The sequence below is a fragment of the Lampris incognitus genome, chromosome 16 (genome assembly GCF_029633865.1).
Source record: "Lampris incognitus isolate fLamInc1 chromosome 16, fLamInc1.hap2, whole genome shotgun sequence".
Taxonomy (NCBI): Eukaryota; Metazoa; Chordata; class Actinopteri; order Lampriformes; family Lampridae; genus Lampris; species Lampris incognitus.
The window spans coordinates 1775399-1799866 of NC_079226.1; the positions used below are offsets into that span (position 1 = coordinate 1775399).

General features: G+C 46.2%; 2 protein-coding genes across 4 annotated transcripts in view; both read left to right on the forward strand.

The window, feature by feature from the left end:
• Positions 1-819, forward strand: part of psma3 (proteasome 20S subunit alpha 3) — a 31985-nt gene extending 31166 nt beyond the window's left edge. For both annotated transcript variants that reach the window (XM_056295781.1, XM_056295782.1), the window contains exon 12: positions 550-819. In XM_056295781.1, the coding sequence (XP_056151756.1) occupies positions 550-594 (45 nt within the window). In that variant the 3' untranslated portion in view covers positions 595-819. The remainder of the gene's footprint in view (positions 1-549) is intronic.
• A 9633-nt stretch (positions 820-10452) lies between these two features.
• Positions 10453-24468, forward strand: part of arid4a (AT rich interactive domain 4A (RBP1-like)) — a 68590-nt gene continuing 54574 nt past the window's right edge. For both annotated transcript variants that reach the window (XM_056296128.1, XM_056296129.1), the window contains exons 1-5: positions 10453-10474; positions 11479-11520; positions 12272-12382; positions 16580-16645; positions 20918-21008. In XM_056296128.1, the coding sequence (XP_056152103.1) occupies positions 11515-11520; positions 12272-12382; positions 16580-16645; positions 20918-21008 (274 nt within the window). In that variant the 5' untranslated portion in view covers positions 10453-10474; positions 11479-11514. The remainder of the gene's footprint in view (positions 10475-11478; positions 11521-12271; positions 12383-16579; positions 16646-20917; positions 21009-24468) is intronic.

The following is a 24468-nucleotide window of genomic DNA, read 5'->3' on the forward strand; positions in this document are numbered from 1 at the left end:
CCCCCTGGTGAAACGCCTCACTGTCAGGTGAAAAGAAGCAGCTGGTGACTCCACATGTATGGGAGGAGGCATGTGGTAGTCTGCAGCCTTCCCCGGATCAGCAGAGGGGGTGGAGCAGCGACTGGGATGGCTCGGAAGAATGGGGTAATTGGCCGAATACAATTGGGGAGAAAAAGGAGGACCCCCCCCCCCAAAAAAAAAGTTCTTCCAAATCAAACGTGATTTTGCTCCTGTCCAGCACATGTGGTGAGTAAACATGGAGTCCATGCAGGTGTCTGACTGGACCTGCGGCTCCCTGCTCCTAGGAGGAGAGAGATGCTGTTTTATGAAGGCTTGTCCACTGGACTGTTGGAGTCCAGACAAAAGATCCAGTCACACCAACATGACCAGCCTGGCTTTACTTTGCTGTGTTAGGATGTGGAACGATGTCTTGTGTCTTAATGACATGTGGAAGGGGACACCAACTTGTGATCTTTAATGTCTGCAGTGGAATGTTGTTGACTTGAAGTCAGCCAGACTACATCCTGTCTCTCTTCTTTCACTTCCCAGGATTCTTTGGAAGAAGAGGATGACTCTGATGAAGACAACATGTAGACTGCCCCTGCAGACCATTTCTACCTACAAACTCCCTCTGACCCACACACACACACACACACACACACACACACACACACACACACACAAACGGCTCGGTCTGTGCTGACGGCTCTGACACATGGATTTTTGTATGTTTTATAGTCATGGACCATTTAATGTTGATCGTTTTGCTTTTGTTTGACAACTTTCAGTCTGGACAATAAAAGAGATCGTTTCCTTTGACACTTTACTTGACCTCTTATTTCTTAACACGGACATGACCCTGGAACATCTAAGGTGGACACCCTGGCTGCAGAAATACTTTAGTTTACCTCTTATTTCTTAACACGGACATGACCCTGGTACCTCTAACCACAGGTGGACACCCTGGCTGCAGAAATACTTTAGTTTACCTCTTATTTCTTAACACGGACATGACCCTGGTACCTCTAACCACAGGTGGACACCCTGGCTACAGAAACACTTTAGTTTACCTCTTATTTCTTAACACGGACATGACCCTGGTACCACTAACCACAGGTGGACACCCTGGCTACAGAAACACTTTAGTTTACCTCTTATTTCTTAACACGGACATGACCCTGGTACCTCTAACCACAGGTGGACACCCTGGCTACAGAAACACTTTAGTTTACCTCTTATTTCTTAACACGGACATGACCCTGATACCACTAACCACAGGTGGACACCCTGGCTACAGAAACACTTTAGTTTACCTCTTATTTCTTAACACGGACATGACCCTGATACCACTAACCACAGGTGGACACCCTGGCTACAGAAACACTTTAGTTTACCTCTTATTTCTTAACACGGACATGACCCTGATACCACTAACCACAGGTGGACACCCTGGCTACAGAAACACTTTAGTTTACCTCTTATTTCTTAACACGGACATGACCCTGGTACCACTAACCACAGGTGGACACCCTGGCTACAGAAACACTTTAGTTTACCTCTTATTTCTTAACACGGACATGACCCTGATACCTCTAACCACAGGTGGACACCCTGGCTACAGAAACACTTTAGTTTACCTCTTATTTCTTAACACGGACATGACCCTGATACCACTAACCACAGGTGGACACCCTGGCTACAGAAACACTTTAGTTTACCTCTTATTTCTTAACACGGACATGACCCTGGTACCACTAACCACAGGTGGACACCCTGGCTACAGAAACACTTTAGTTTACCTCTTATTTCTTAACACGGACATGACCCTGATACCACTAACCACAGGTGGACACCCTGGCTACAGAAACACTTTAGTTTACCTCTTATTTCTTAACACGGACATGACCCTGATACCACTAACCACAGGTGGACACCCTGGCTACAGAAACACTTTAGTTTACCTCTTATTTCTTAACACGGACATGACCCTGATACCACTAACCACAGGTGGACACCCTGGCTACAGAAACACTTTAGTTTACCTCTTATTTCTTAACACGGACATGACCCTGGTACCACTAACCACAGGTGGACACCCTGGCTACAGAAACACTTTAGTTTACCTCTTATTTCTTAACACGGACATGACCCTGATACCACTAACCACAGGTGGACACCCTGGCTACAGAAACACTTTAGTTTACCTCTTATTTCTTAACACGGACATGACCCTGATACCTCTAACCACAGGTGGACACCCTGGCTACAGAAACACTTTAGTTTACCTCTTATTTCTTAACACGGACATGACCCTGGTACCACTAACCACAGGTGGACACCCTGGCTACAGAAACACTTTAGTTTACCTCTTATTTCTTAACACGGATATGACCCTGATACCACTAACCACAGGTGGACACCCTGGCTACAGAAACACTTTAGTTTACCTCTTATTTCTTAACACGGACATGACCCTGGTACCACTAACCACAGGTGGACACCCTGGCTACAGAAACACTTTAGTTTACCTCTTATTTCTTAACACGGACATGACCCTGGTACCACTAACCACAGGTGGACACCCTGGCTACAGAAACACTTTAGTTTACCTCTTATTTCTTAACACGGACATGACCCTGATACCACTAACCACAGGTGGACACCCTGGCTACAGAAATACTTTAGTTTACCTCTTATTTCTTAACACGGACATGACCCTGATACCACTAACCACAGGTGGACACCCTGGCTACAGAAACACTTTAGTTTACCTCTTATTTCTTAACACGGACATGACCCTGGTACCACTAACCACAGGTGGACACCCTGGCTACAGAAACACTTTAGTTTACCTCTTATTTCTTAACACGGACATGACCCTGATACCACTAACCACAGGTGGACACCCTGGCTACAGAAACACTTTAGTTTACCTCTTATTTCTTAACACGGACATGACCCTGGTACCTCTAACCACAGGTGGACACCCTGGCTACAGAAACACTTTAGTTTACCTCTTATTTCTTAACACGGACATGACCCTGGTACCACTAACCACAGGTGGACACCCTGGCTACAGAAACACTTTAGTTTACCTCTTATTTCTTAACACGGACATGACCCTGATACCTCTAACCACAGGTGGACACCCTGGCTACAGAAACACTTTAGTTTACCTCTTATTTAACACGGACATGACCCTGGTACCACTAACCACAGGTGGACACCCTGGCTACAGAAACACTTTAGTTTACCTCTTATTTCTTAACACGGACATGACCCTGATACCACTAACCACAGGTGGACACCCTGGCTACAGAAACACTTAAGTTTACCTCTTATTTTTTAACACGGACATGACCCTGATACCACTAACCACAGGTGGACACCCTGGCTACAGAAACACTTTAGTTTACCTCTTATTTCTTAACACGGACATGACCCTGGTACCTCTAACCACAGGTGGACACCCTGGCTACAGAAACACTTTAGTTTACCTCTTATTTCTTAACACGGACATGACCATGATACCACTAACCACAGGTGGACACCCTGGCTACAGAAACACTTAAGTTTACCTCTTATTTCTTAACACGGACATGACCCTGGTACCTCTAACCACAGGTGGACACCCTGGCTACAGAAACACTTAAGTTTACCTCTTATTTCTTAACACGGACATGACCCTGGTACCACTAACCACAGGTGGACACCCTGGCTACAGAAACACTTTAGTTTACCTCTTATTTCTTAACACGGACATGACCCTGGTACCACTAACCACAGGTGGACACCCTGGCTACAGAAACACTTTAGTTTACCTCTTATTTCTTAACACGGACATGACCCTGATACCACTAACCACAGGTGGACACCCTGGCTACAGAAACACTTTAGTTTACCTCTTATTTCTTAACACGGACATGACCCTGGTACCACTAACCACAGGTGGACACCCTGGCTACAGAAACACTTTAGTTTACCTCTTATTTCTTAACACGGACATGACCCTGGTACCACTAACCACAGGTGGACACCCTGGCTACAGAAACACTTAAGTTTACCTCTTATTTCTTAACACGGACATGACCCTGGTACCACTAACCACAGGTGGACACCCTGGCTACAGAAACACTTTAGTTTACCTCTTATTTCTTAACACGGACATGACCCTGGTACCTCTAACCACAGGTGGACACCCTGGCTACAGAAACACTTTAGTTTACCTCTTATTTCTTAACACGGACATGACCCTGGTACCACTAACCACAGGTGGACACCCTGGCTACAGAAACACTTTAGTTTACCTCTTATTTCTTAACACGGACATGACCCTGATACCACTAACCACAGGTGGACACCCTGGCTACAGAAACACTTTAGTTTACCTCTTATTTCTTAACACGGATATGACCCTGATACCTCTAACCACAGGTGGACACCCTGGCTACAGAAACACTTTAGTTTACCTCTTATTTCTTAACACGGACATGACCCTGGTACCACTAACCACAGGTGGACACCCTGGCTACAGAAACACTTTAGTTTACCTCTTATTTCTTAACACGGACATGACCCTGATACCACTAACCACAGGTGGACACCCTGGCTACAGAAACACTTTAGTTTACCTCTTATTTCTTAACACGGACATGACCCTGGTACCACTAACCACAGGTGGACACCCTGGCTACAGAAACACTTTAGTTTACCTCTTATTTCTTAACACGGACATGACCCTGGTACCACTAACCACAGGTGGACACCCTGGCTACAGAAACACTTTAGTTTACCTCTTATTTCTTAACACGGACATGACCCTGGTACCACTAACCACAGGTGGACACCCTGGCTACAGAAACACTTTAGTTTACCTCTTATTTCTTAACACGGACATGACCCTGGTACCTCTAACCACAGGTGGACACCCTGGCTACAGAAACACTTTAGTTTACCTCTTATTTCTTAACACGGACATGACCCTGGTACTAACCACAGGTGGACACCCTGGCTACAGAAACACTTTAGTTTACCTCTTATTTCTTAACACGGACATGACCCTGGTACCTCTAACCACAGGTGGACACCCTGGCTACAGAAACACTTTAGTTTACCTCTTATTTCTTAACACGGACATGACCCTGGTACCACTAACCACAGGTGGACACCCTGGCTACAGAAACACTTTAGTTTACCTCTTATTTCTTAACACGGACATGACCCTGATACCACTAACCACAGGTGGACACCCTGGCTACAGAAACACTTTAGTTTACCTCTTATTTCTTAACACGGACATGACCCTGGTACCACTAACCACAGGTGGACACCCTGGCTACAGAAACACTTTAGTTTACCTCTTATTTCTTAACACGGACATGACCCTGGTACCACTAACCACAGGTGGACACCCTGGCTACAGAAACACTTTAGTTTACCTCTTATTTCTTAACACGGACATGACCCTGGTACCACTAACCACAGGTGGACACCCTGGCTACAGAAACACTTTAGTTTACCTCTTATTTCTTAACACGGACATGACCCTGGTACCTCTAACCACAGGTGGACACCCTGGCTACAGAAACACTTTAGTTTACCTCTTATTTCTTAACACGGACATGACCCTGGTACTAACCACAGGTGGACACCCTGGCTACAGAAACACTTTAGTTTACCTCTTATTTCTTAACACGGACATGACCCTGGTACCTCTAACCACAGGTGGACACCCTGGCTACAGAAACACTTTAGTTTACCTCTTATTTCTTAACACGGACATGACCCTGGTACCACTAACCACAGGTGGACACCCTGGCTACAGAAACACTTTAGTTTACCTCTTATTTCTTAACACGGACATGACCCTGATACCACTAACCACAGGTGGACACCCTGGCTACAGAAACACTTTAGTTTACCTCTTATTTCTTAACACGGACATGACCCTGATACCACTAACCACAGGTGGACACCCTGGCTACAGAAACACTTTAGTTTACCTCTTATTTCTTAACACGGACATGACCCTGGTACTACTAACCACAGGTGGACACCCCGGCTGCAGAAAGGAAAAGTGCTACCATGTGTTAGTTCCAGCCATTCACTGGACGAGGTGAGTTCACGATACCTGGCTGAAGAGCTGTGCTGCCTCCATTCAGCTGGTGTAGTGCACGGGTGGAACAAATACGAGGCAGGACTTTTACTTTCTGAGGCTGGTTTGTCCAACTCTGCCTCTAACAGACTAACATCAGATCACGTCTTTATTTACATCTAGAACATGCAAAGTACAAGAGAACGTGAGCAAGCATGAATAAAACAGCAACAAATAAAAATAAAAGCAGAATTCAGCAAGAATCATAGGTAGGGAAAGGAGTAGGAGGAAGTTCCTACTTATAGTTTCCTGCCCCTCTCTAACGCTCAGTTCCATCCGTCCATCATCGGAGCCGCTTGTCCTGCTCTCAGGGGCGCGGGGGCGCAGGAGTCTATCCCACCAGTCACTGGGCGGCAGGCGGGGAGACACCCTCAAGATTCAAGATCAAGAGTTTGATTTGTCACGCACACACAAGCACAAGTCCCGAGTGCAGTGAAGTGAAAAAAGGCACGAGCTCCAAGATGTGCAAATAACAAAGTACAACAGGTACACACACATTCCAATTTGCAATATACAATTTACAATCAACAAGTTACCCTGGACTACTGCTCAGTGCTGGATTAATAAAGCTAGAAAATAAACTTAGTTGTTACACATCACAGTACGTCATTCTCAACAACTATCTCACAGTGACTCAGTAAAAATAATAAAAACACAACAAAACAACAACGATTTCCAAGAAACAACAACAACAGCACCCACCATGCGTGTCACAGTCACGAGAGGAGCAAAACGTCTTCCTCATCCTTGTACCTCTTTTTGAATTGATGTAGACTTGCGTTTCCTTGAGTTCCCGGCGGGGGACGGTCCTATCCAGAGCGGGCCGGTGTGGGTGCAGGTTTTTCTTCCAGTTAAGCAGTTACACACTTGCGTCTCCTCATCAAGAAGTTCCTCAGCCAAGATTCTACTGGTTGATTAGTGGGATCAGGTGTGTAACTGCTTGGTTGGAACAAAAACCTGCAGTTTTCCTCTTACCTTGCCCCCCCCCCCCCCATCTGAGAACAGTTGTTGTATGCTGCCAGGAAGTAGATTATATCTGCTGTGTGCAACGTTTGTGCAGTCCTGAATTCTACCAGGCCCATGAACTCCATAGCCCGTGAGTTTAAAAACAGTCTGTGAGTGTGTTCCCTATAGCCTACGTTGTTTACTGTCCTTGTTGCTCTTTTTTTGTAGTACACATAACGATTGTAGGATGCTTTTGTAGGTGTTCCCCCACACCCCCACACCCTAACTCACATATGGCAACACAAGTCAACAGTACACAATGTACCATGCTTTATGATCCACCATGTGCCTTGCCTTCCCCACAGCTCCAGTGCTCCTCGCCATAGTACAAAGTACACACTGATACACATGCTACACAAACAAAGTACCCCTAACAGCGCTAACATAGTACCACAGTACACACTGATACACATGGTACACAGACAACAGTACCTCTAACAGTACTAACATAGAACATAGTACCACAGTACACACGGTACACAGACAACAGTACCTCTAACAGACCAACATAGTACACAGTACACACTGATACACATGGTACACAGACAACAGTACCTCTAACAGTACTAACATAGTACACAGTACACACTAATACACACGGTACTCAGACAACAGTACCTCTAACAGACCAACATAGTACACAGTACACACTGATACACATGGTACACAGACAACAGTACCTCTAACAGTACTAACATAGTACCACAGTACACACTGATACACATGGTACTCAGACAACAGTACCTCTAACAGTACTAACATAGAACATAGTACCACAGTACACATGGTACACAGACAACAGTACCTCTAACAGTATTAACATAGTACACAGTACACACTGATACACATGGTACACAGACAACAGTACCTCTAACAGTACTAACATAGTACACAGTACACACTGATACACATGGTACACAGACAACAGTACCTCTAACAGACTAACAGTACTGTAGTACACACTGTGTTAGATGAGGACATTGGGGAGATGACATAAATGTAATGTTGGCATCATGAACATGTGATGGGCACAACGATCACAGACGGGGCATATAGTTAAGCTTGGAACAACGACTGGGTGACATATATACATATATATATATATATATATATATATATATATATATATATATATGTGTGTGTGTGTGTGTGTCACCATCATCTACTTGAGTCCTCGGTGTCACGCCTGCTTCACAACTGAGAAGGTGAACTTCCGGTCAGAGAGATTTTTTTGGAGAGTTTAATGCAAGACGATTTGAGAGAAAATCCCATTTATGGCTTCAGCCTCACACTCTTCCGGTTACGTAATACAGTGACGCGCTGCCCGCCTGGACTCTACACACGATGTGCGACACAACTCCGTCATCCTCAAAGCAGCTCGACCAGGACGGCTCGCTCAAGCTTGTGGCCTCGTCTCTGTGGTCTGGTCAGCTGCTTACCAGCCAGTCTGTGGTCTGGTCGGCTGCTTACCAGCCAGTCTGTGGTCTGGTCAGCTGCTTACCAGCCAGTCGGTGGTCTGGTCAGCGGCTTACCAGCCTGTCGGTGGTCTGGTCAGCTGCTTACCAGCCTGTCGGTGGTCTGGTCAGCTGCTTACCAGCCTGTCGGTGGTCTGGTCAGCGGCTTACCAGCCAGTCTGGTCAGCTGCTTACCAGCCAGTCGGTGGTCTGGTCAGCGGCTTACCAGCCTGTCGGTGGTCTGGTCAGCTGCTTACCAGCCAGTCTGGTCAGCGGCTCACCAGCCAGTCGGTGGTCTGGTTAGCGGCTTACCAGCCAGTCTGTGATCTGGTTAGCGGCTTACCAGCCAGTCTGTGATCTGGTTAGCGGCTTACCAGCCAGTCGGTGGTCTGGTCAGCGGCTTACCAGCCAGTCGGTGGTCTGGTTAGCGGCTTACCAGCCAGTCGGTGGTCTGGTCAGCGGCTTACCAGCCAGTCGGTGGTCTGGTCAGCGGCTTACCAGCCTGTCTGTGGTCTGGTTAGCGGCTTACCAGCCAGTCTGTGGTCTGGTTAGCTGCTTACCAGCCAGTCTGTGGTCTGGTCAGCTGCCTACCAGCCAGTCGCTTACCAGCCAGTCTGTGGTCTGGTCAGCGGCTTACCAGCCAGTCGGTGGTCTGGTCAGCGGCTTACCAGCCAGTCTGTGGTCTGGTCAGCTGCTTACCAGCCAGTCGGTGGTCTGGTCAGCGGCTTACCAGCCAGTCTGGTCAGCTGCTTACCAGCCAGTCTGTGGTCCGGTCAGCGGCTTACCAGCCTGTCGGTGTTCTGGTCAGCTGCTTACCAGCCAGTCGGTGGTCTGGTCAGCGGCTTACCAGCCAGTCGGTGGTCTGGTCAGCTGCTTACCAGCCAGTCGGTGGTCCGGTCAGCGGCTTACCAGCCAGTCTGTGGTCCGGTCAGCTGCTTACCAGCCAGTCGGTGGTCCGGTCAGCGGCTTACCAGCCAGTCTGTGGTCCGGTTAGCGGCTTACCAGCCAGTCTGTGGTCCGGTCAGCGGCTTACCAGCCAGTCTGTGGTCCGGTCAGCTGCTTACCAGCCAGTCGGTGGTCTGGTCAGCGGCTTACCAGCCAGTCGGTGGTCTGGTCAGCGGCTTACCAGCCAGTCGGTGGTCTGGTCAGCTGCTTACCAGCCAGTCGGTGGTCTGGTCAGCGGCTTACCAGCCAGTCGGTGGTCTGGTCAGCGGCTTACCAGCCAGTCGGTGGTCCGGTCAGCGGCTTACCAGCCAGTCGGTGGTCTGGTCAGCTGCTTACCAGCCAGTCGGTGGTCTGGTCAGCGGCTTACCAGCCAGTCGGTGGTCTGGTCAGCGGCTTACCAGCCAGTCGGTGGTCTGGTCAGCTGCTTACCAGCCAGTCGGTGGTCTGGTCAGCGGCTTACCAGCCAGTCGGTGGTCTGGTCAGCGGCTTACCAGCCAGTCTGGTCGAACTGCTGAACGGTAAACGGAGGGAAGAGCGGCTTGTTGTTGAGTCTGCTCGCTGCAGGAAACCAGCACACAAGGAAGTCCGCTCAGCCAATGGCAGCCCGCTGCTCCTCGGAACGAACCACACCGGACCAGTCGCTTCCAGGTTGGAGGGCGGGACTAAGGAACACGAATGTGATTCGAAGAACTGACAGCAAATTGCGTCTTTTGTCGCGAGGCGCCGCGTTTGTATCCTCCAATAGCGACACGGAACGACATGTGGCCTATGACAACTGAGGGATATTTCGGCAAATCGTATTTCTCCATTTTGACCCGTGCCGTTGCCGCAGCCAATCCGGTGTCGGGTAACACAGCCAGGGTCCACGGCTTGTTTTTCGTGTATTGCTTTGCAGGGAAGCGGTCGCGGCGTTAACGTGAGTACAGAAAGACAAGAAAATATAGAAACGTTCATGTTTTAGCTGAAAATCCAGACCAGACGTGTGGCAGGGCCGTCACGGCAGCACAGGGCACAAGCCCGGCGAGCAGACGAGGTGGCCGCGGTTCCTCGGTAGAGACGAGGTTTTACTAGAGAGGGCAGAAATGTCTGCGTCTTTTGTGGAACATGAAATAAATAAATTAGTCCAGAGACTTTTTGTTTAATTTTTTATCATTTATTTTGATCCTCACTAGAAACCCGACTAGTTCATTTTAACGGGAGATAACGTTGCGGTTATTTCGTTAGCTCTGACCCCTCAGACGGGTTAAATCGCCCTATGATCACAAAGTAGCTAGCTGGCTAGCTAGCCAGCCAGCTAGCTAGCTAGCTAGCCAGCTAAATTTAGCTCCTCCTTCACAGGAACCTTCCGTCGTTTTCTTCCTTATTCCCAGAAGAATAGCTTTTTACACCTAGTTGCGGTTTTTACACGTTTTCATAGCGATGACTCGTACGGGTTTGCGAGGAGCTGTCTGGACGGAGGTTCGGTTCGGGTTAGTCGAAGCAGACTAAGCTAAATTAGCCTGTCTGACATGGAGCACCACGGCCGTGATGGCGACGTGACACGGCGGAGTGCGAGCCGAGCGGGAAGGAAACACGGACTGCTCCGTCCTGCCGCCTCTCTGCCTCCACCCTGTCAAATATACTCCAGCCTAATGTTCTGGCGTCGTCCCGACGCCATGGGATAAACCCTGTAGTGGGACCAGCTGCTAGCTGTCTGGTTTTAAGGGAGGAAAGGCGGTCATGGTGAGCTTTGTCTGTCCCATATGTGAAGGGAGGGGGCTGGCTGCATCAGAACAGAATGTCTGAGCCACAACTGGCTGGCTGGCTGGCTGGCTGGCTGCTTCTTCAGCTGCCCACCGTCGGCGTTACAAAAAGGAGGAAAACGTCTCGTTTGGCAGCCGCATTCATGGACTAACGGGTTTCTCATGTCTTCTCTTTCAGCAATATAAATCTGGACTCCCTCAAATAGCCGAAAAGATGAAGGTAAGTGAGTGAGGGAGCTGGTAAAGCCAAGAATGGACAGCTGTGTTCAGGCGACGCCTCTGAAATACACCGGGCAGGTTTTTGATGGTTTCAGGGGAGAATTTGCTGGGAACTTGGGTTTGTGTTTGTAGTAGTCTGTCGAACAACGACATACTTTAAAGACAGTCTAGTATTCTGTCGTTCATATTTCCTTTGTGTCATTATGTCTGAATGTTTGGACATAGTGTTGTTGAGCTGTAAACCTCTTGATTCAGTAGTCTGTAATGATACTATTAGTGTTCTGTATGCCACGGTGGCCCAGTGGTCAGCACTGTTGCCTCATATCAAGACGGTCCTGGGTTCGAACCCAGGCCATCCCAAGTCCTTTCCATGTGGAGTTTGCATGTTCTCCCTGTGTCTGCGTGGGTTTCCTCCAGGTGCTCCGGTTTCCCCCCCACCATCAAAAAGACATGCATGTTAGGGTTAATGCTCCTGTCTGTGCCGCTGAGCAAGGCATAGCAAGACGAACTCGAGTTGGTCCCCGGGCGCTGCTGCTGCCCACTGCTCCTATACAATAGGATGGTTACATGCAGCGAACAAATTCGTTGTAAGAATATAATTTATTGTAAGAGTACAATGACAAAATAAAGTGGCTTTCTTCTTCTTCTTCTTTCTGTATCTCGACACTTAAACACAGCCATGCATGCTCAGCTAGCATTAGAACAGCTATACTTTGTTATGTCCTATCAAGAATGGTGTGTATTTGTTCCAGGCAGTGGATGAGCCTGCCTATCTCACTGTGGGGACTGATGTGAGTGCCAAATACAGAGGTGCCTTCTGTGAGGCCAAAATCAAGACTGTAAAGCGCTTGGTTAAGGTCAAGGTAAGACACACACACAAGACTGTACCATTCCCACTTCTCCTGCTCAAGCTGCTTAAACATGCTAAACTTTAAGTTAATGTTAATTTTGGGATCAGTGCTTAATGTTTAAATCCATTAAACATTTATTTTAGAGAAGGATCTGATATGAAATCAGAAAATGAAGGGACTGCTGTGAGTTTGATACATATTTGCTTTAACAGTCAGATTTTGATGTTTTGGAAGTTCCTCACGACTGGATTGTTGGGTTTTAGCACTGTCTAATATTTTAAACTATTAGTTGTGTGTGACATATGCACATAAACACACACACAAGCAGGCAAGACTGAAGGTTAGACTGAAACGAGCTCAACAGTAATGGAGGGATGATGACCAATACTATTGGTCATCATATTCATCATATGACCCATGGGGTGGCACGGTGGCGCAGCGGTTAGCACTGTCACCTCACAGCAAGAAGGTCCTGGGTTCGAACCCTGGGGTTGTCCAACCTTGGGGGTCATCCCAGGTCGTCCTCTGTGTGGAGTATGCATGTTCTCTGTGTTTGTGGTGGGTTTTCTCCAGGTGCTCCCGTTTCCCCCACCATCAAAAAGATATGCATGTTACGGTCAGTACTCCTGTCTGTGCCCCTGACCGAGGCATGGCAAGGCGAACTGGAGTTGGTCCCCGGTGCTGCACGGTGGCTGCCCACTGCTCCTAGCTACACAGCTAGGATGGGTTAAATGCAGAGCGTAATTTCACTACGGGGACCAGTAGAGTATATCAAAATTAAAACAAAAAAGATACTGACAGTTTGGCAGGTGTTGATGAGTCTACGCCAGACAATCCAAAACTTTTGTCATAATCAGAGTAATAACTTTTCTTCAGTTTACTGTCTGTTGTATGGAGGCCCAGGCTTTTCCTCTGACAGTGAGCCGAAAATATAGAAACGTGGTTTTGTATCAAAATGATCAGCACACAGGATGTGATGGAGTATCTATGGAGACCCCTTAGTGGCCATTTGAAGGTTTGAGGAGTGGGTGGTGTTAAAATGCGGTACCTGTCGGCTGTAGTGTACCCGGTGAGGGTGAATGTTCTCTGTGTGAGATATTGCCGTCGACCGGAGACGGGGATCAAGTGTGGGCTTGTTTGATGAACTGTAAGGACCAGGAAGGGGCGGGTTCTTTAACAGCCTGTTTTGTGCCAAGCAAATGTTACAGCAACCGAGATAGTTCTCTTTTCGGTGACTTTTCCTCTCTGCCGCTCCTTAGTGTCAGTAGCTAATGTTGGTTTTTAGCCCCCCCCCCCCCCCAAAAAAAAAAGAAAGAAAAGAAAAAGAAAAATCTGTTACATGAAGGCAAAACTGAAAGGACAGTCCAAGGGAAGACAGAAGGTGGGTGGGTTCCTTGCATTACTGTGCAGTAGTTGTCAGTCAGTGTCGGTCTTCTGGACGTTGTGGACGACAGTGGGGACTTAGCGCCCCAGAAACACACAGGACTTGCAGACAGTGGGGACTTAGCATCCCAGAAACACGCAGGACTTGCAGGCTGTGGTGGGCAGGTGCTCGCTTACTTACAGCCAGTGTTATTGGTGACTCTGTGGAGGTTTAGGTTCAGTTATTGTACCATTAGATAACGTGTCCATGAGAGACTTTGTGTCTGTTATACTAGCAGACAGGAAGTAAGAGTTAAAACAGACAACTGACCTCTAAACTGTTGGTTAGTTTAGAATCACTTTAATTACTGTATCCAGTAATGACCAGGAGATAATCTAGAATACTCTGGAATCACTCCTACCCAAAACAACAGGACGTCTAACAGACTAACATAATACACAGTACCTCTAACATAATACACAGTACACACTGATACACATGGTACACACACACAACAGTACCTCTAACAGGCTAACATAGTACACAGTACCTCTGACATAGTGGTGGTAGTACTTGTAGTGGTACAAACTGACACTCTGGATATCTGCTGAATGTTCAGTCTCAGCAGTGGTAGTGGTGGTGGTAGTAGCAGTAGTAGTGGTAGTGGTAGTAGTAGTAGTATGGGTGGTAGTAGTAGTAGTAGTATGGGTGATAGTAGTAGTAGTAGTTGTGGTAGTGGCAGTAGTGGTGATAGTAGTAGTGGTAGTGGTGGTAGTAGTAGCAGTAGTGGTAGTGTTACTGGTGGTAGTAGTAGTAATAGTGGTATTAGTGGTAGTAGTAGTGGTGTTAGTAGTAATAGTGGTAGTGGTGGTAGTAATTGTAGTGGTGGTAGTAGTAGTAGTGGTGGTAGTAGTAGTGGTGGTGGTAGTGGTAGTAGTGGTAATAGTGTTAGTGGTGGTAGTAGCAGTAGTGGTAGTGGTACTGGTGGCAGTAGTAGTAGTAGTGGTAGTAGTAGTGGTGTTAGTAGTAATAGTGGTAGTGTTAGTAGTAATTGTAGTGGTGGTAGTAGTGGTAGTGGTGGTAGTGCTTGTTGTGGTAGTGGTGGTAGTAATAGTGGTTGTGGTAGTAATAGGGGTAGTGGTGGTAGTACTTATAGTTGTAGTGATAGTGGTAGTAGTACTTGTAGTGGTGGTGGTGGTAGTAGTAGTAGTAGTAGTAGTGGTAGTGGTGGTGTTGATAGTAATTGTAATAGTTGTAGTGGTGGTAGTAGTTGTAGTGGTAGTGGTAGTAATAGTAGTGGTTGTAGTGGTAGTGGTGGTAGTAATAGTGATTGTGGTGGTAGTAGTGATAGTGGTGGTAGTAGTTGTAGTGGTAGTGGTGGTGGTGGTAGTAGCAGTGATAGTTGTAGTAATTGTGGTAGTAGTAGTAGTAGTGGTGGTGGTAGTAGTAGTAGTAGTGGTGGTAGTAGTAGTAGTGGTTGTAGTGGTAGTAGTAGTAGTGGTAGTAGTTGCAGTGGTAGTAGTAGTTGTGGTAGTGGTGGTAGTAGTGATAGTGGTAGTAGTAGTGGTAGTAGTAGTTGTAGTGGTGGTAGTAGTTGTAGGGTAGTAGTAGTGGTATAGTAGTAGTTGTGGTAGTGGTAGTGGTGGTAGTAGTTGTAGTGGTAGTAGTTATAGTTGTAGTAGTGGTGGTGGTAGTAGTAGTAGTAGTAGTAGTAGTAGTAGTAGTGATAGTGGTGGTAGTTTGTGTAGGTGAGGAAAAACAAAAGGACTTTTAAAACCATCTTCAGTTTTTGAGTTTTGGTGTTCAGAGGACAGATTCCAGTGCACTTCATCGCCTCTTATTTCACCTGTACATGTCAGTCCTTGTGTATATGTCTGAAGATTGTTGTGTTGTTATTCTGTGTGAAGTACACTGTGAGAGCCACAAAACCAGAGGCACCTTCCTGTGTGTGCAAGGCTACGTGGCCAGTAAACATGACTGGAAGAGCCAGAGTCTGGAGGAGAGGATGGCGGTTGTCATAGTGGCGCCATGTTCCACCATCCAAACATGTTGTCACTGAGGCGCTCACGTGTCAGAAGTGAATAAGTGTTGTTTTTTTATCTTGTATTTCATGTGCAGCTTGTAGTATGACGTTAAGTTCCAGGATCAGTCTCACATGCTAGCCTGGCATGGGCCCATGTCAGCTGCCAGAACTGGTACCGGTGCTTTCCTCAGCATCCCCAGCCTGCAGCCAGGAGAACCGACTTTGGTTTGTGGAGCTGCCATGAAGGACACAAGAAATATCAGTAACCCAGCTGGTTATGTGGGGTCTTCCTTCATTGCAGTGTGTGTTGTAATGATGGACCTGGTCTAGGTCACCTTCCTTGTCCATTTCCTGGTTCCTCTCTGGTTTAGTCAAGACAAGAACTTACAAAATACTAGTGGTTGAGTAATCTCCACATTCAGCAGCCACATCAGGTTTTGTATAGGAGCAGGACCTCCTGGTGGGGTGTCTGTTTAGATGTATTGGAGCATGACCTCCTGATGGGGTGTCTGTTTAGATGGCCGGCTAATTGAGCAGACTAACTTAGTGTCGTGCTGGGCTCATTTCCCTGTGTGTGAAGCCCCGCCCCCATCCCCCTACAACTTCCTGTCACTCTTCACATCGATGTCAACATGAAGGGTCAGCTGGCATGTCTGTTAGTACTGACCGACTGTGTGTGTGTGTGTGTGTGTGTGTGTGTGTGTGTGTGTGTGTGCGTGTGCATGCGCGTGCGTGTGTGTGCGCCTTGAAGTCCATCTTGAAATGAGCAGGATTTTGATCTGTCTACTCCCGCTCATCTTTTTTGGATTGTCTTTCTCTCCAGGTGACTTTGAAAGGGGAGAGCACATCACAGGTCGTGCAGGATGACCAGGTCAAAGGGCCACTGAGGGTAAGACCCCCACCCCTCCAAGTTTTTTTTTTTTTTTTTTTAGTTTTTTGGAGAAGGAGTTGGAGCACTACTTCTGTGGACTGAAGTGTTCTGCATACTTGAAATTAAGTAATTTGTGTGAACCATTGTCCAACCATTTTGGGCAGCAAAGCCCCTCAAACCTTTTGTGCACAGCTAAAATCCGAGGCTGGGTGGGATACTTTGTGTCGTAGGGGGGTGGGATTAAAAACAGTGTTTGTAATTGTGTTGCAGAGAGTCAGAGTAATTTGGATAAGGAAGAACACTCAGTATGCTTTTTGTTGATGCTGTACATGTTGAACAATGAGCAGTCAACAAAGCAACACAAGTAGTTGTCAAGTCAGTTTTATTTGTATAGCCCAATATCACAAATTACAAATGTGTTCAGAGGGCTTTACAGCAACACAACATCCTGTCCTTAGACCCTCACATCAGATAAGGAACAACTCCCTAAAAACCTTTAACAGGGAGAAACAATAGGAAGAAAGCTCAGGGAGAGCAACAGAGGAGGATCTCTCCCCGAAGATGGACCACGTGCAATGATGTTGTGTTTACACAATTTACACAATACAACATTGAAGGAGGATAACACAATTATAATGGAATTAGAACATATATGAATTTATGAATGAATTGTGTGAAGAATGAACAGGCTTGTAGACTGTTTGAAACTAACAATTTTCAGACTGCTGCTCACCTGGCTGGCTGGCCAGTAGATGCAGTAAGTGAATGTGTCCTTCAGACTGTCAGTTTTGACATGTTCTAAATGAAAGAGTTGGCCCCCTCCCCCGAATCCAAACAATATGTAAGGAGCCAACTGACCTTATGAAGCTATTTGACTATTCAAATAGCACCTCGTTGGAAATATGCAGCAGCTTATATAATAACCATGAATGATAAAGAAGTGAGAGAGATAGAGTGATGATGGATGATAGAGAAGTGATAGAGATAGAATGATGGATGATAGAGAAGTGATAGAGATAGTGTGGTTGGATGATAGAGAAGTGACAGAAAGAGTGATGATGAATGATAGAGAGGTGATAAGAGACAGAATGATGATGGATGATAGAAAGGTGATGGATAGAGTGATGATGGATGATAGAGAGGTGACAGAGAAAGAGTGATGATGAATGATAGAGAGGTGATAGAGACAGAATGATGATGGATGATAGAAAGGTGACGGATAGAGTGATGATGGGTGATAGAGAGGTGACAGAGAAAGAGTGATGATGAATGATAGAGAGGTGATAGAGACAGAATGATGATGGATGATAGAAAGGTGGCGGATAGAGTGGTGATGGGTGATAGAGAGGTGACAGAGAAAGAGTGATGATGGATGATACTGGATGATACAGAAGGGACAGACAGAATGACGATAGATGATAGAAAGGTTACAGAGATAGAATGATGATGGATGATAGAGAGGTGACAGAGAGAGTGATGATGGATGATAGAGAGGTGACAGACAGAATGATGATGGATGATAGAGAAGTGACAGAGAGAGTGATGATGGATGATAGAGAGGTGACAGGGAAAGAGTGATGATGGATTATAAAGGTGACAGAGATCGAGTGATGATGGATGATAAGAGTGCTGACACTACACAGAATGATGATGGACGATAGAGAGTTGACAGACACAATGATGATGGATGATAGAAAAGTGATAGAGATAGAATGATGATGGATGATGGCGAGGTGACGGATAAAGTGATGATGGATGATAGAGAGGTGATAGACAGAATGATGATGGATGATAGAGAGGTGACAGAGATAGAGGGATGATGGATGATAGAGAGGTGACAGAGTAATGATGGATGATAGAGAGGTGACTCTACACAAGGATAATAGACTATAGAGAGGTGACAGAGACACAGAATGATGATGGATGATAGAAAGTTGACAGAGATGGTGATGATGGATGATAGAGAGGTGATAGACAATGATGATGGATGATAGGGAAATGAGAGAGTGCGTTATGATGGACGATAGAGAGGCGACAGAGGCAATGATGCTGGATGATAGAGAGGTGACTCTACACAATGATAATAGACTATAGAGGTGACAGACACAGAATGATGATGGATGATAGAAAGTTGACAGAGATGGTGATGATGGATGATAGAGAGGTGATAGACAATGATGATGGATGATAGGGAAATGAGAGAGTGCGTTATGATGGACGATAGAGAGGCGACAGAGGCAATGATGCTGGATGATAGAAAGGTGACAGAGTGATGATGGATGATGGAGAAATGACAGATTGATGATGGAGACGTGACAGAGTGATGATGGATGGTAGAGAGGTGACAGATAGAAAGATGACAGAGATAGAGTAATGATGGGTGATAGAGAGGTGACAGAATGATGATGGATGGTAGAGAGGTGACAGATTTATGATGGGTGATAGAGAGGTGACATAGAGTGACGATGGATGATAGAGAGGTGACAGAGTGAAGATGGATGATAGAGAGGCGACAGAGTGATGATGGATGATAGAGAGGTGACAGAGTAATGATGGATGATAGAGAGGTGACAGAGTGATGATGGATGATAGAGAGGTGACAGAGAGTGATGATGGATGATAGAGAGGTGACAGATAGAGTGATGATTGATGATAGTAAGTTGACAGAGCAATGATGGATGATAAGTGACAGAGTGATGATGGATGATAGAGAGGTGACAGATAGCGTGATGATGGATGATAGAGAAGTGATAGAGACAGAATGATGATGGATGATAGAAAGGTGGCGGATAGAGTGGTGATGGGTGATAGAGAGGTGACAGAGAAAGAGTGATGATGGATGATACTGGATGATACAGAAGGGACAGACAGAATGACGATAGATGATAGAAAGGTTACAGAGATAGAATGATGATGGATGATAGAGAGGTGACAGAGAGAGTGATGATGGATGATAGAGAGGTGACAGACAGAATGATGATGGATGATGGAGAGGTGACAGATAGAGTGATGATGGATGATAGAGAGGTGACAGAGTAATGATGGATGATAGAGAGATGACAGAGTAATGATGGATGATAGAGAGGTGACAGAGTAATGATGGATGATAGAGAGATGACAGAGTAATGATGGATGGTAGAGAGGTGACAGAGTAATGATGGATGATAGAGAGATGACAGATAGAGTAATGATGGATGATAAAGAGGTGACAGAATGATGATGGATGATAGAGAAGTGACAGATAGAGTAATGATGGATCATAGAGAGGTGACAGATAGAGTAATGATGGATGATAAAGAGGTGACAGAATGATGATGGATGATAGAGAGGTGACAGAAAGAGTGATGATGGATTATAGAGAGGTGACAGTGATAGAGTGATGATGGATGATAGAGAGGTGACAGATATAGAGTGATGATCGATGATAGAGAAGTGATAGAGATAGAGTAATGATGGTTGATAGAGAAGTGACAGACACAGAAAGATGATGGATGATAGAGAGGTGACATGGAGTGATGATGGACGATAGAGAGGTGACAGAGTAATGATGGACGATAAGAGGTGACAGAGTAATGTTGGATGATAGAAAGGTGACTGATAGAATGATAGAGAGGTGACAGAGTAATGATGGATGATAGAGAGATGACAGATAGAGTAATGATGGATGATAAAGAGGTGACAGAATGATGATGGATGATAGAGAGGTGACAGAAAGAGTGATGATGGATTATAGAGAGGTGACAGTGATAGAGTGATGATGGATGATAGAGAGGTGACAGATATAGAGTGATGATCGATGATAGAGAAGTGATAGAGATAGAGTAATGATGGTTGATAGAGAAGTGACAGACACAGAAAGATGATGGATGATAGAGAGGTGACATGGAGTGATGATGGACGATAGAGAGGTGACAGAGTAATGATGGACGATAAGAGATGACAGAGTAATGTTGGATGATAGAAAGGTGACAGATAGAATGATAGAGATGTGACAGAGTGATGATTAATTGATAGAGAGGTGACAGAGTGATGATGGATGATAGAGAGATGACAGAGTAATGATGGACAATAGAGAGGTGACAGAGTACCGATGGATGATAGAGAGGTGACAGATGGAGTAAGGTTGGACGATAGAGATGTGACAGAGTAATGGTGGACGATACAGAGGTGACAGAGTAATGATGGATGATAGAGATTTACAGTGAACAGTAAGAACAGTGAGTGGAGATCTACAATGTTGTTTTTGATTTTTTTTTTCCTCCATGTGAACTGTCTTCTGTGTCTCTGCAGGTTGGCTCTACTGTCGAGGTGAAGACCAATGAGGGACTCTCCAGTGAGGCAGTCATCAGCAAGCTGACAGATGCCAGCCTCTACACAGTGGGTGAGTCTCTTTTCTCACAGTTGGGCACCAAACAGGAGCCACCAGGATGTTTTCCACAAAGACCTGCAAGCCGGGTTGTGACATGATGGGAGACCAGACGAGTTTGCAATTTTGCCCAAGCACATTTATTTACAAAACGACAGACAGCGATGAAAAAACGTGGTAGTCCACACTCAGCTAATGAGCAAAAATGGATGAGCATCCGCTCCTCACCAAGATTATGACGAGCCTCCGCCCCTCACCAGGATCCTGCAAGACAAAGAAGAACACAAAAATCACAGGCACGCCTAATGAGGCGGAGGGGTCATCACAACATGAAAACTACTGACACATGGTACACAGACAACAGTACCTCTAACAGACTAACATAGTACTGCAGTACATACTGATACACATGGTACACAGACAACAGTACCTCTAACAGACTGACATAGTACCCCACAGTACATACTAATACACATGGTACACAGACAACAGTACCTCTAACAGTACTAACATAGTACCACAGTACATACTGATACACATGTTACACAGACAACAGTACCTCTAACAGTACTAACATAGTACCACAGTACACACTGATACACATGGTACACAGACAACAGTACCTCTAACAGTACTAACATAGTACCACAGTACACACTGATACACATAGTACACAGACAACAGTACCTCTAACAGAAGTGACTTTGTATTGATTGAAGACAGTAAGCAGGGCAATATTTGAGGAAGGAACATGAAATCAAAAAAGTTGAGTCAGTTCATCTGGACACTGTTTATTGAGAGAAACGTGTCATCATCATCTAAGTGACTTCTTCAGTCTCACCAGACTGCAGGTGTCCCACCCTTATAAACAATACAGTGACTGCAGGTATCCCCATCCTTATAAACAATACAGTGACTGCAGGTGTCCCACCCTTATAAACAATACAGTGGCATAACGACCCAAACCAGCGATCAGTTTCATATGCAAATATGGGTGTGACCATTAAATAGAGTTTTGTTGGCCATGTGTACTTTTCCCAGAGGATTGGGGAATAGTTGCGATCACAGCATTGTAAGATGGTGACAGATGTACTCTTAGCCCCCCCCCCCCCCCAAGTTCAGGGATAGGGATGGTTGTTCCCTCTTCACAAAGATGGCCTCTTTGACACCCTGTTCAAACCAGCATTCCTCCCTATCAAGGATGTGCACATCCTCATCCCTGCAAGAGTGGCCACTGGTCTGTAGATGGTGTAGACTGTGGAGTCCTGGTCTGACGTGTTAGTTCTCCTGTGTTGTGCCAGCGTCTGTTTAGTTCCCCCAATGTACAAGTCACTGCAGTCCTCCTGGCTCTTAACAGCTACACTATATTGCTGTTTGTGCCAGGGGACGCAATCCTTGGGGTGGCCCAACTTCTGGCGCAGTGTGTTTTGGGGTTCTTGTAGACTGTTTCATGCTGGAGTTACTACAGGAAACTACAGGAAAACAAGGCAACAATGGCGTTAATCTCTTACAACTCACAGCCTATTTTCATTTGATGTATAAACATATATATGAAATTAATCCTACTGACCAGTTCCATTCTTAAAAAGAGAAGGAGCTAGACTTGATTGCTGGTTCACTGGTAGAGTGATACCCTTAATACTGACCAAGTGTGTCTGCTCCTGAAGCTGTGTCTTCAGTCCACGTACTTCACGTCCAGGGGGCAGTACTATAGGCAGAGGCATGGGGGCGCTATGGGTTCCCCAGTCTCACCTGTAGTGGCCAGCTTGTACATGGAGGAAGTGGAAAAGAGGCTCTGATGTCCTATCCAGGGACACCACCTAGCCACTGGTTCAGATTTGTGGACGACACCAGGGTTAAAATTAAATCTCAGGATGTAGCACATTTCACCGACCACATGAACTCTGTGGACACCACATCAAGTTCACCAGGGAGGATGTGGAACATGACAGGGTAGCCTTACACTGTGAAACTGCAGTTGGTGATGGGGGACGTGTGATTGTTGATTACCATAAACCAACACATACTGATCAGTACTTAAGGTTTGACTCTCATCATCCACTGGAGCACAAACTAGGAGTCATCAGGACGCTGGACCACCGAGCTGACAGCGTCCCCACCGACACAGCGATCGGGGAAGAGGAGAAGTCCCACATTAAACAGACCCTGGTTAAGTGTGGTTATCCTAACTGGGTGTTTGTCAAACCAGGAAGATGCCCAACAGTGCACCAGCCGATCAAAGAAAGGAGAAGGACCACAGCTGGCTAAGAGTAAACCAGTGGTGATTCTGTATGTGGTGGGAGTGTCGGAAAAGCCGAGACGCGTATTTTCCAAACGCCACGTCTCAGCTGCTTTCAACTCCAGCTTGTCCTGGTTGTGCTTGGCGGGCCTGAGGAGGTCTGTGATCAGAAGGTTTGGATTTCAGTCTGGGAACAAGGTGAGGAGAAAGGAGTCGATGAGTTGAGAGTCTTTTTTGCAATCAATCATCTCCTTGACTTGTCTGTCGTCTGGAACAGAATGTTGTTTGGGCTGTTTTGGACAGGATCTACTGGGATTTGACCAGTCCGTGTATTGATAAACTTTTTAGTTTTTTTGTTTGTAATTTTTTTGTTTTTGTTTTGTTTGTGGCTGGTAAATTAATCTGCACTCCCAGTCTCTTAGACCGGTAACTGGGGTTGGGTGTCATGAATTTTATCAATTCCAGTTTCGCATATGGAATCCAGATCGCATCGACTCCTGGTTACGATTCCTGTCGTAGTTCTTGTGAAGAAGCCAAAATGTTTCAGAAGATGTCAGGACAGTACTTGTGTTTAGGAAGTTGTGGAGCTCCCTGTAAAAAGTTTTGTTTTTTTTGGCCCCATTTGTATCCGGCCAATTACCCCACTCTTCCGAGCCGTCCTGGTCTCTGCTCCACCCCATCTGCTGATCCAGGAGGGCTGCAGACTACCACATGTCTCCTCCAATACATGTGGAGTCACCAGCCGCTTCTTTTCACCTGACAGTGAGGAGTTTCACCAGGGGGACGTAGCGCGTGGGAGGATCACGCTATTCCTCCCAGTTCCCCCCCCCCCCCAACAGGTGCCCCGACCAACAAGAGGAGGCGCTAGTGCAGCAACCAGGACACATACCTACATCTGGCTTCCCACCCGCAGACACGGCCAATTGTGTCTGTAGGGACACCCGACCAAGCCAGAGGTAACACGGGGATTTGAACCGGCAATCCCCATGTTGGTAGGCAATGGAATAGACCGCCACACCACTCGGACGCCCGGCAAATGCTTTTGAAACTGCTTTTAGGATTCAATAAGTGGCTTGGAAATGTATGCTTCTTTTACATTACAGGAAATTGGTACCGATTCCGGTTCAGAATTGGTTCTTGAAACTGAATCCATAATCCTATGGTACTATGTTAGTACTGTTAGAGGTACTGTTGTCTGTGTACCATGTGTATCAGCATGTACTGTGGTACTATGTT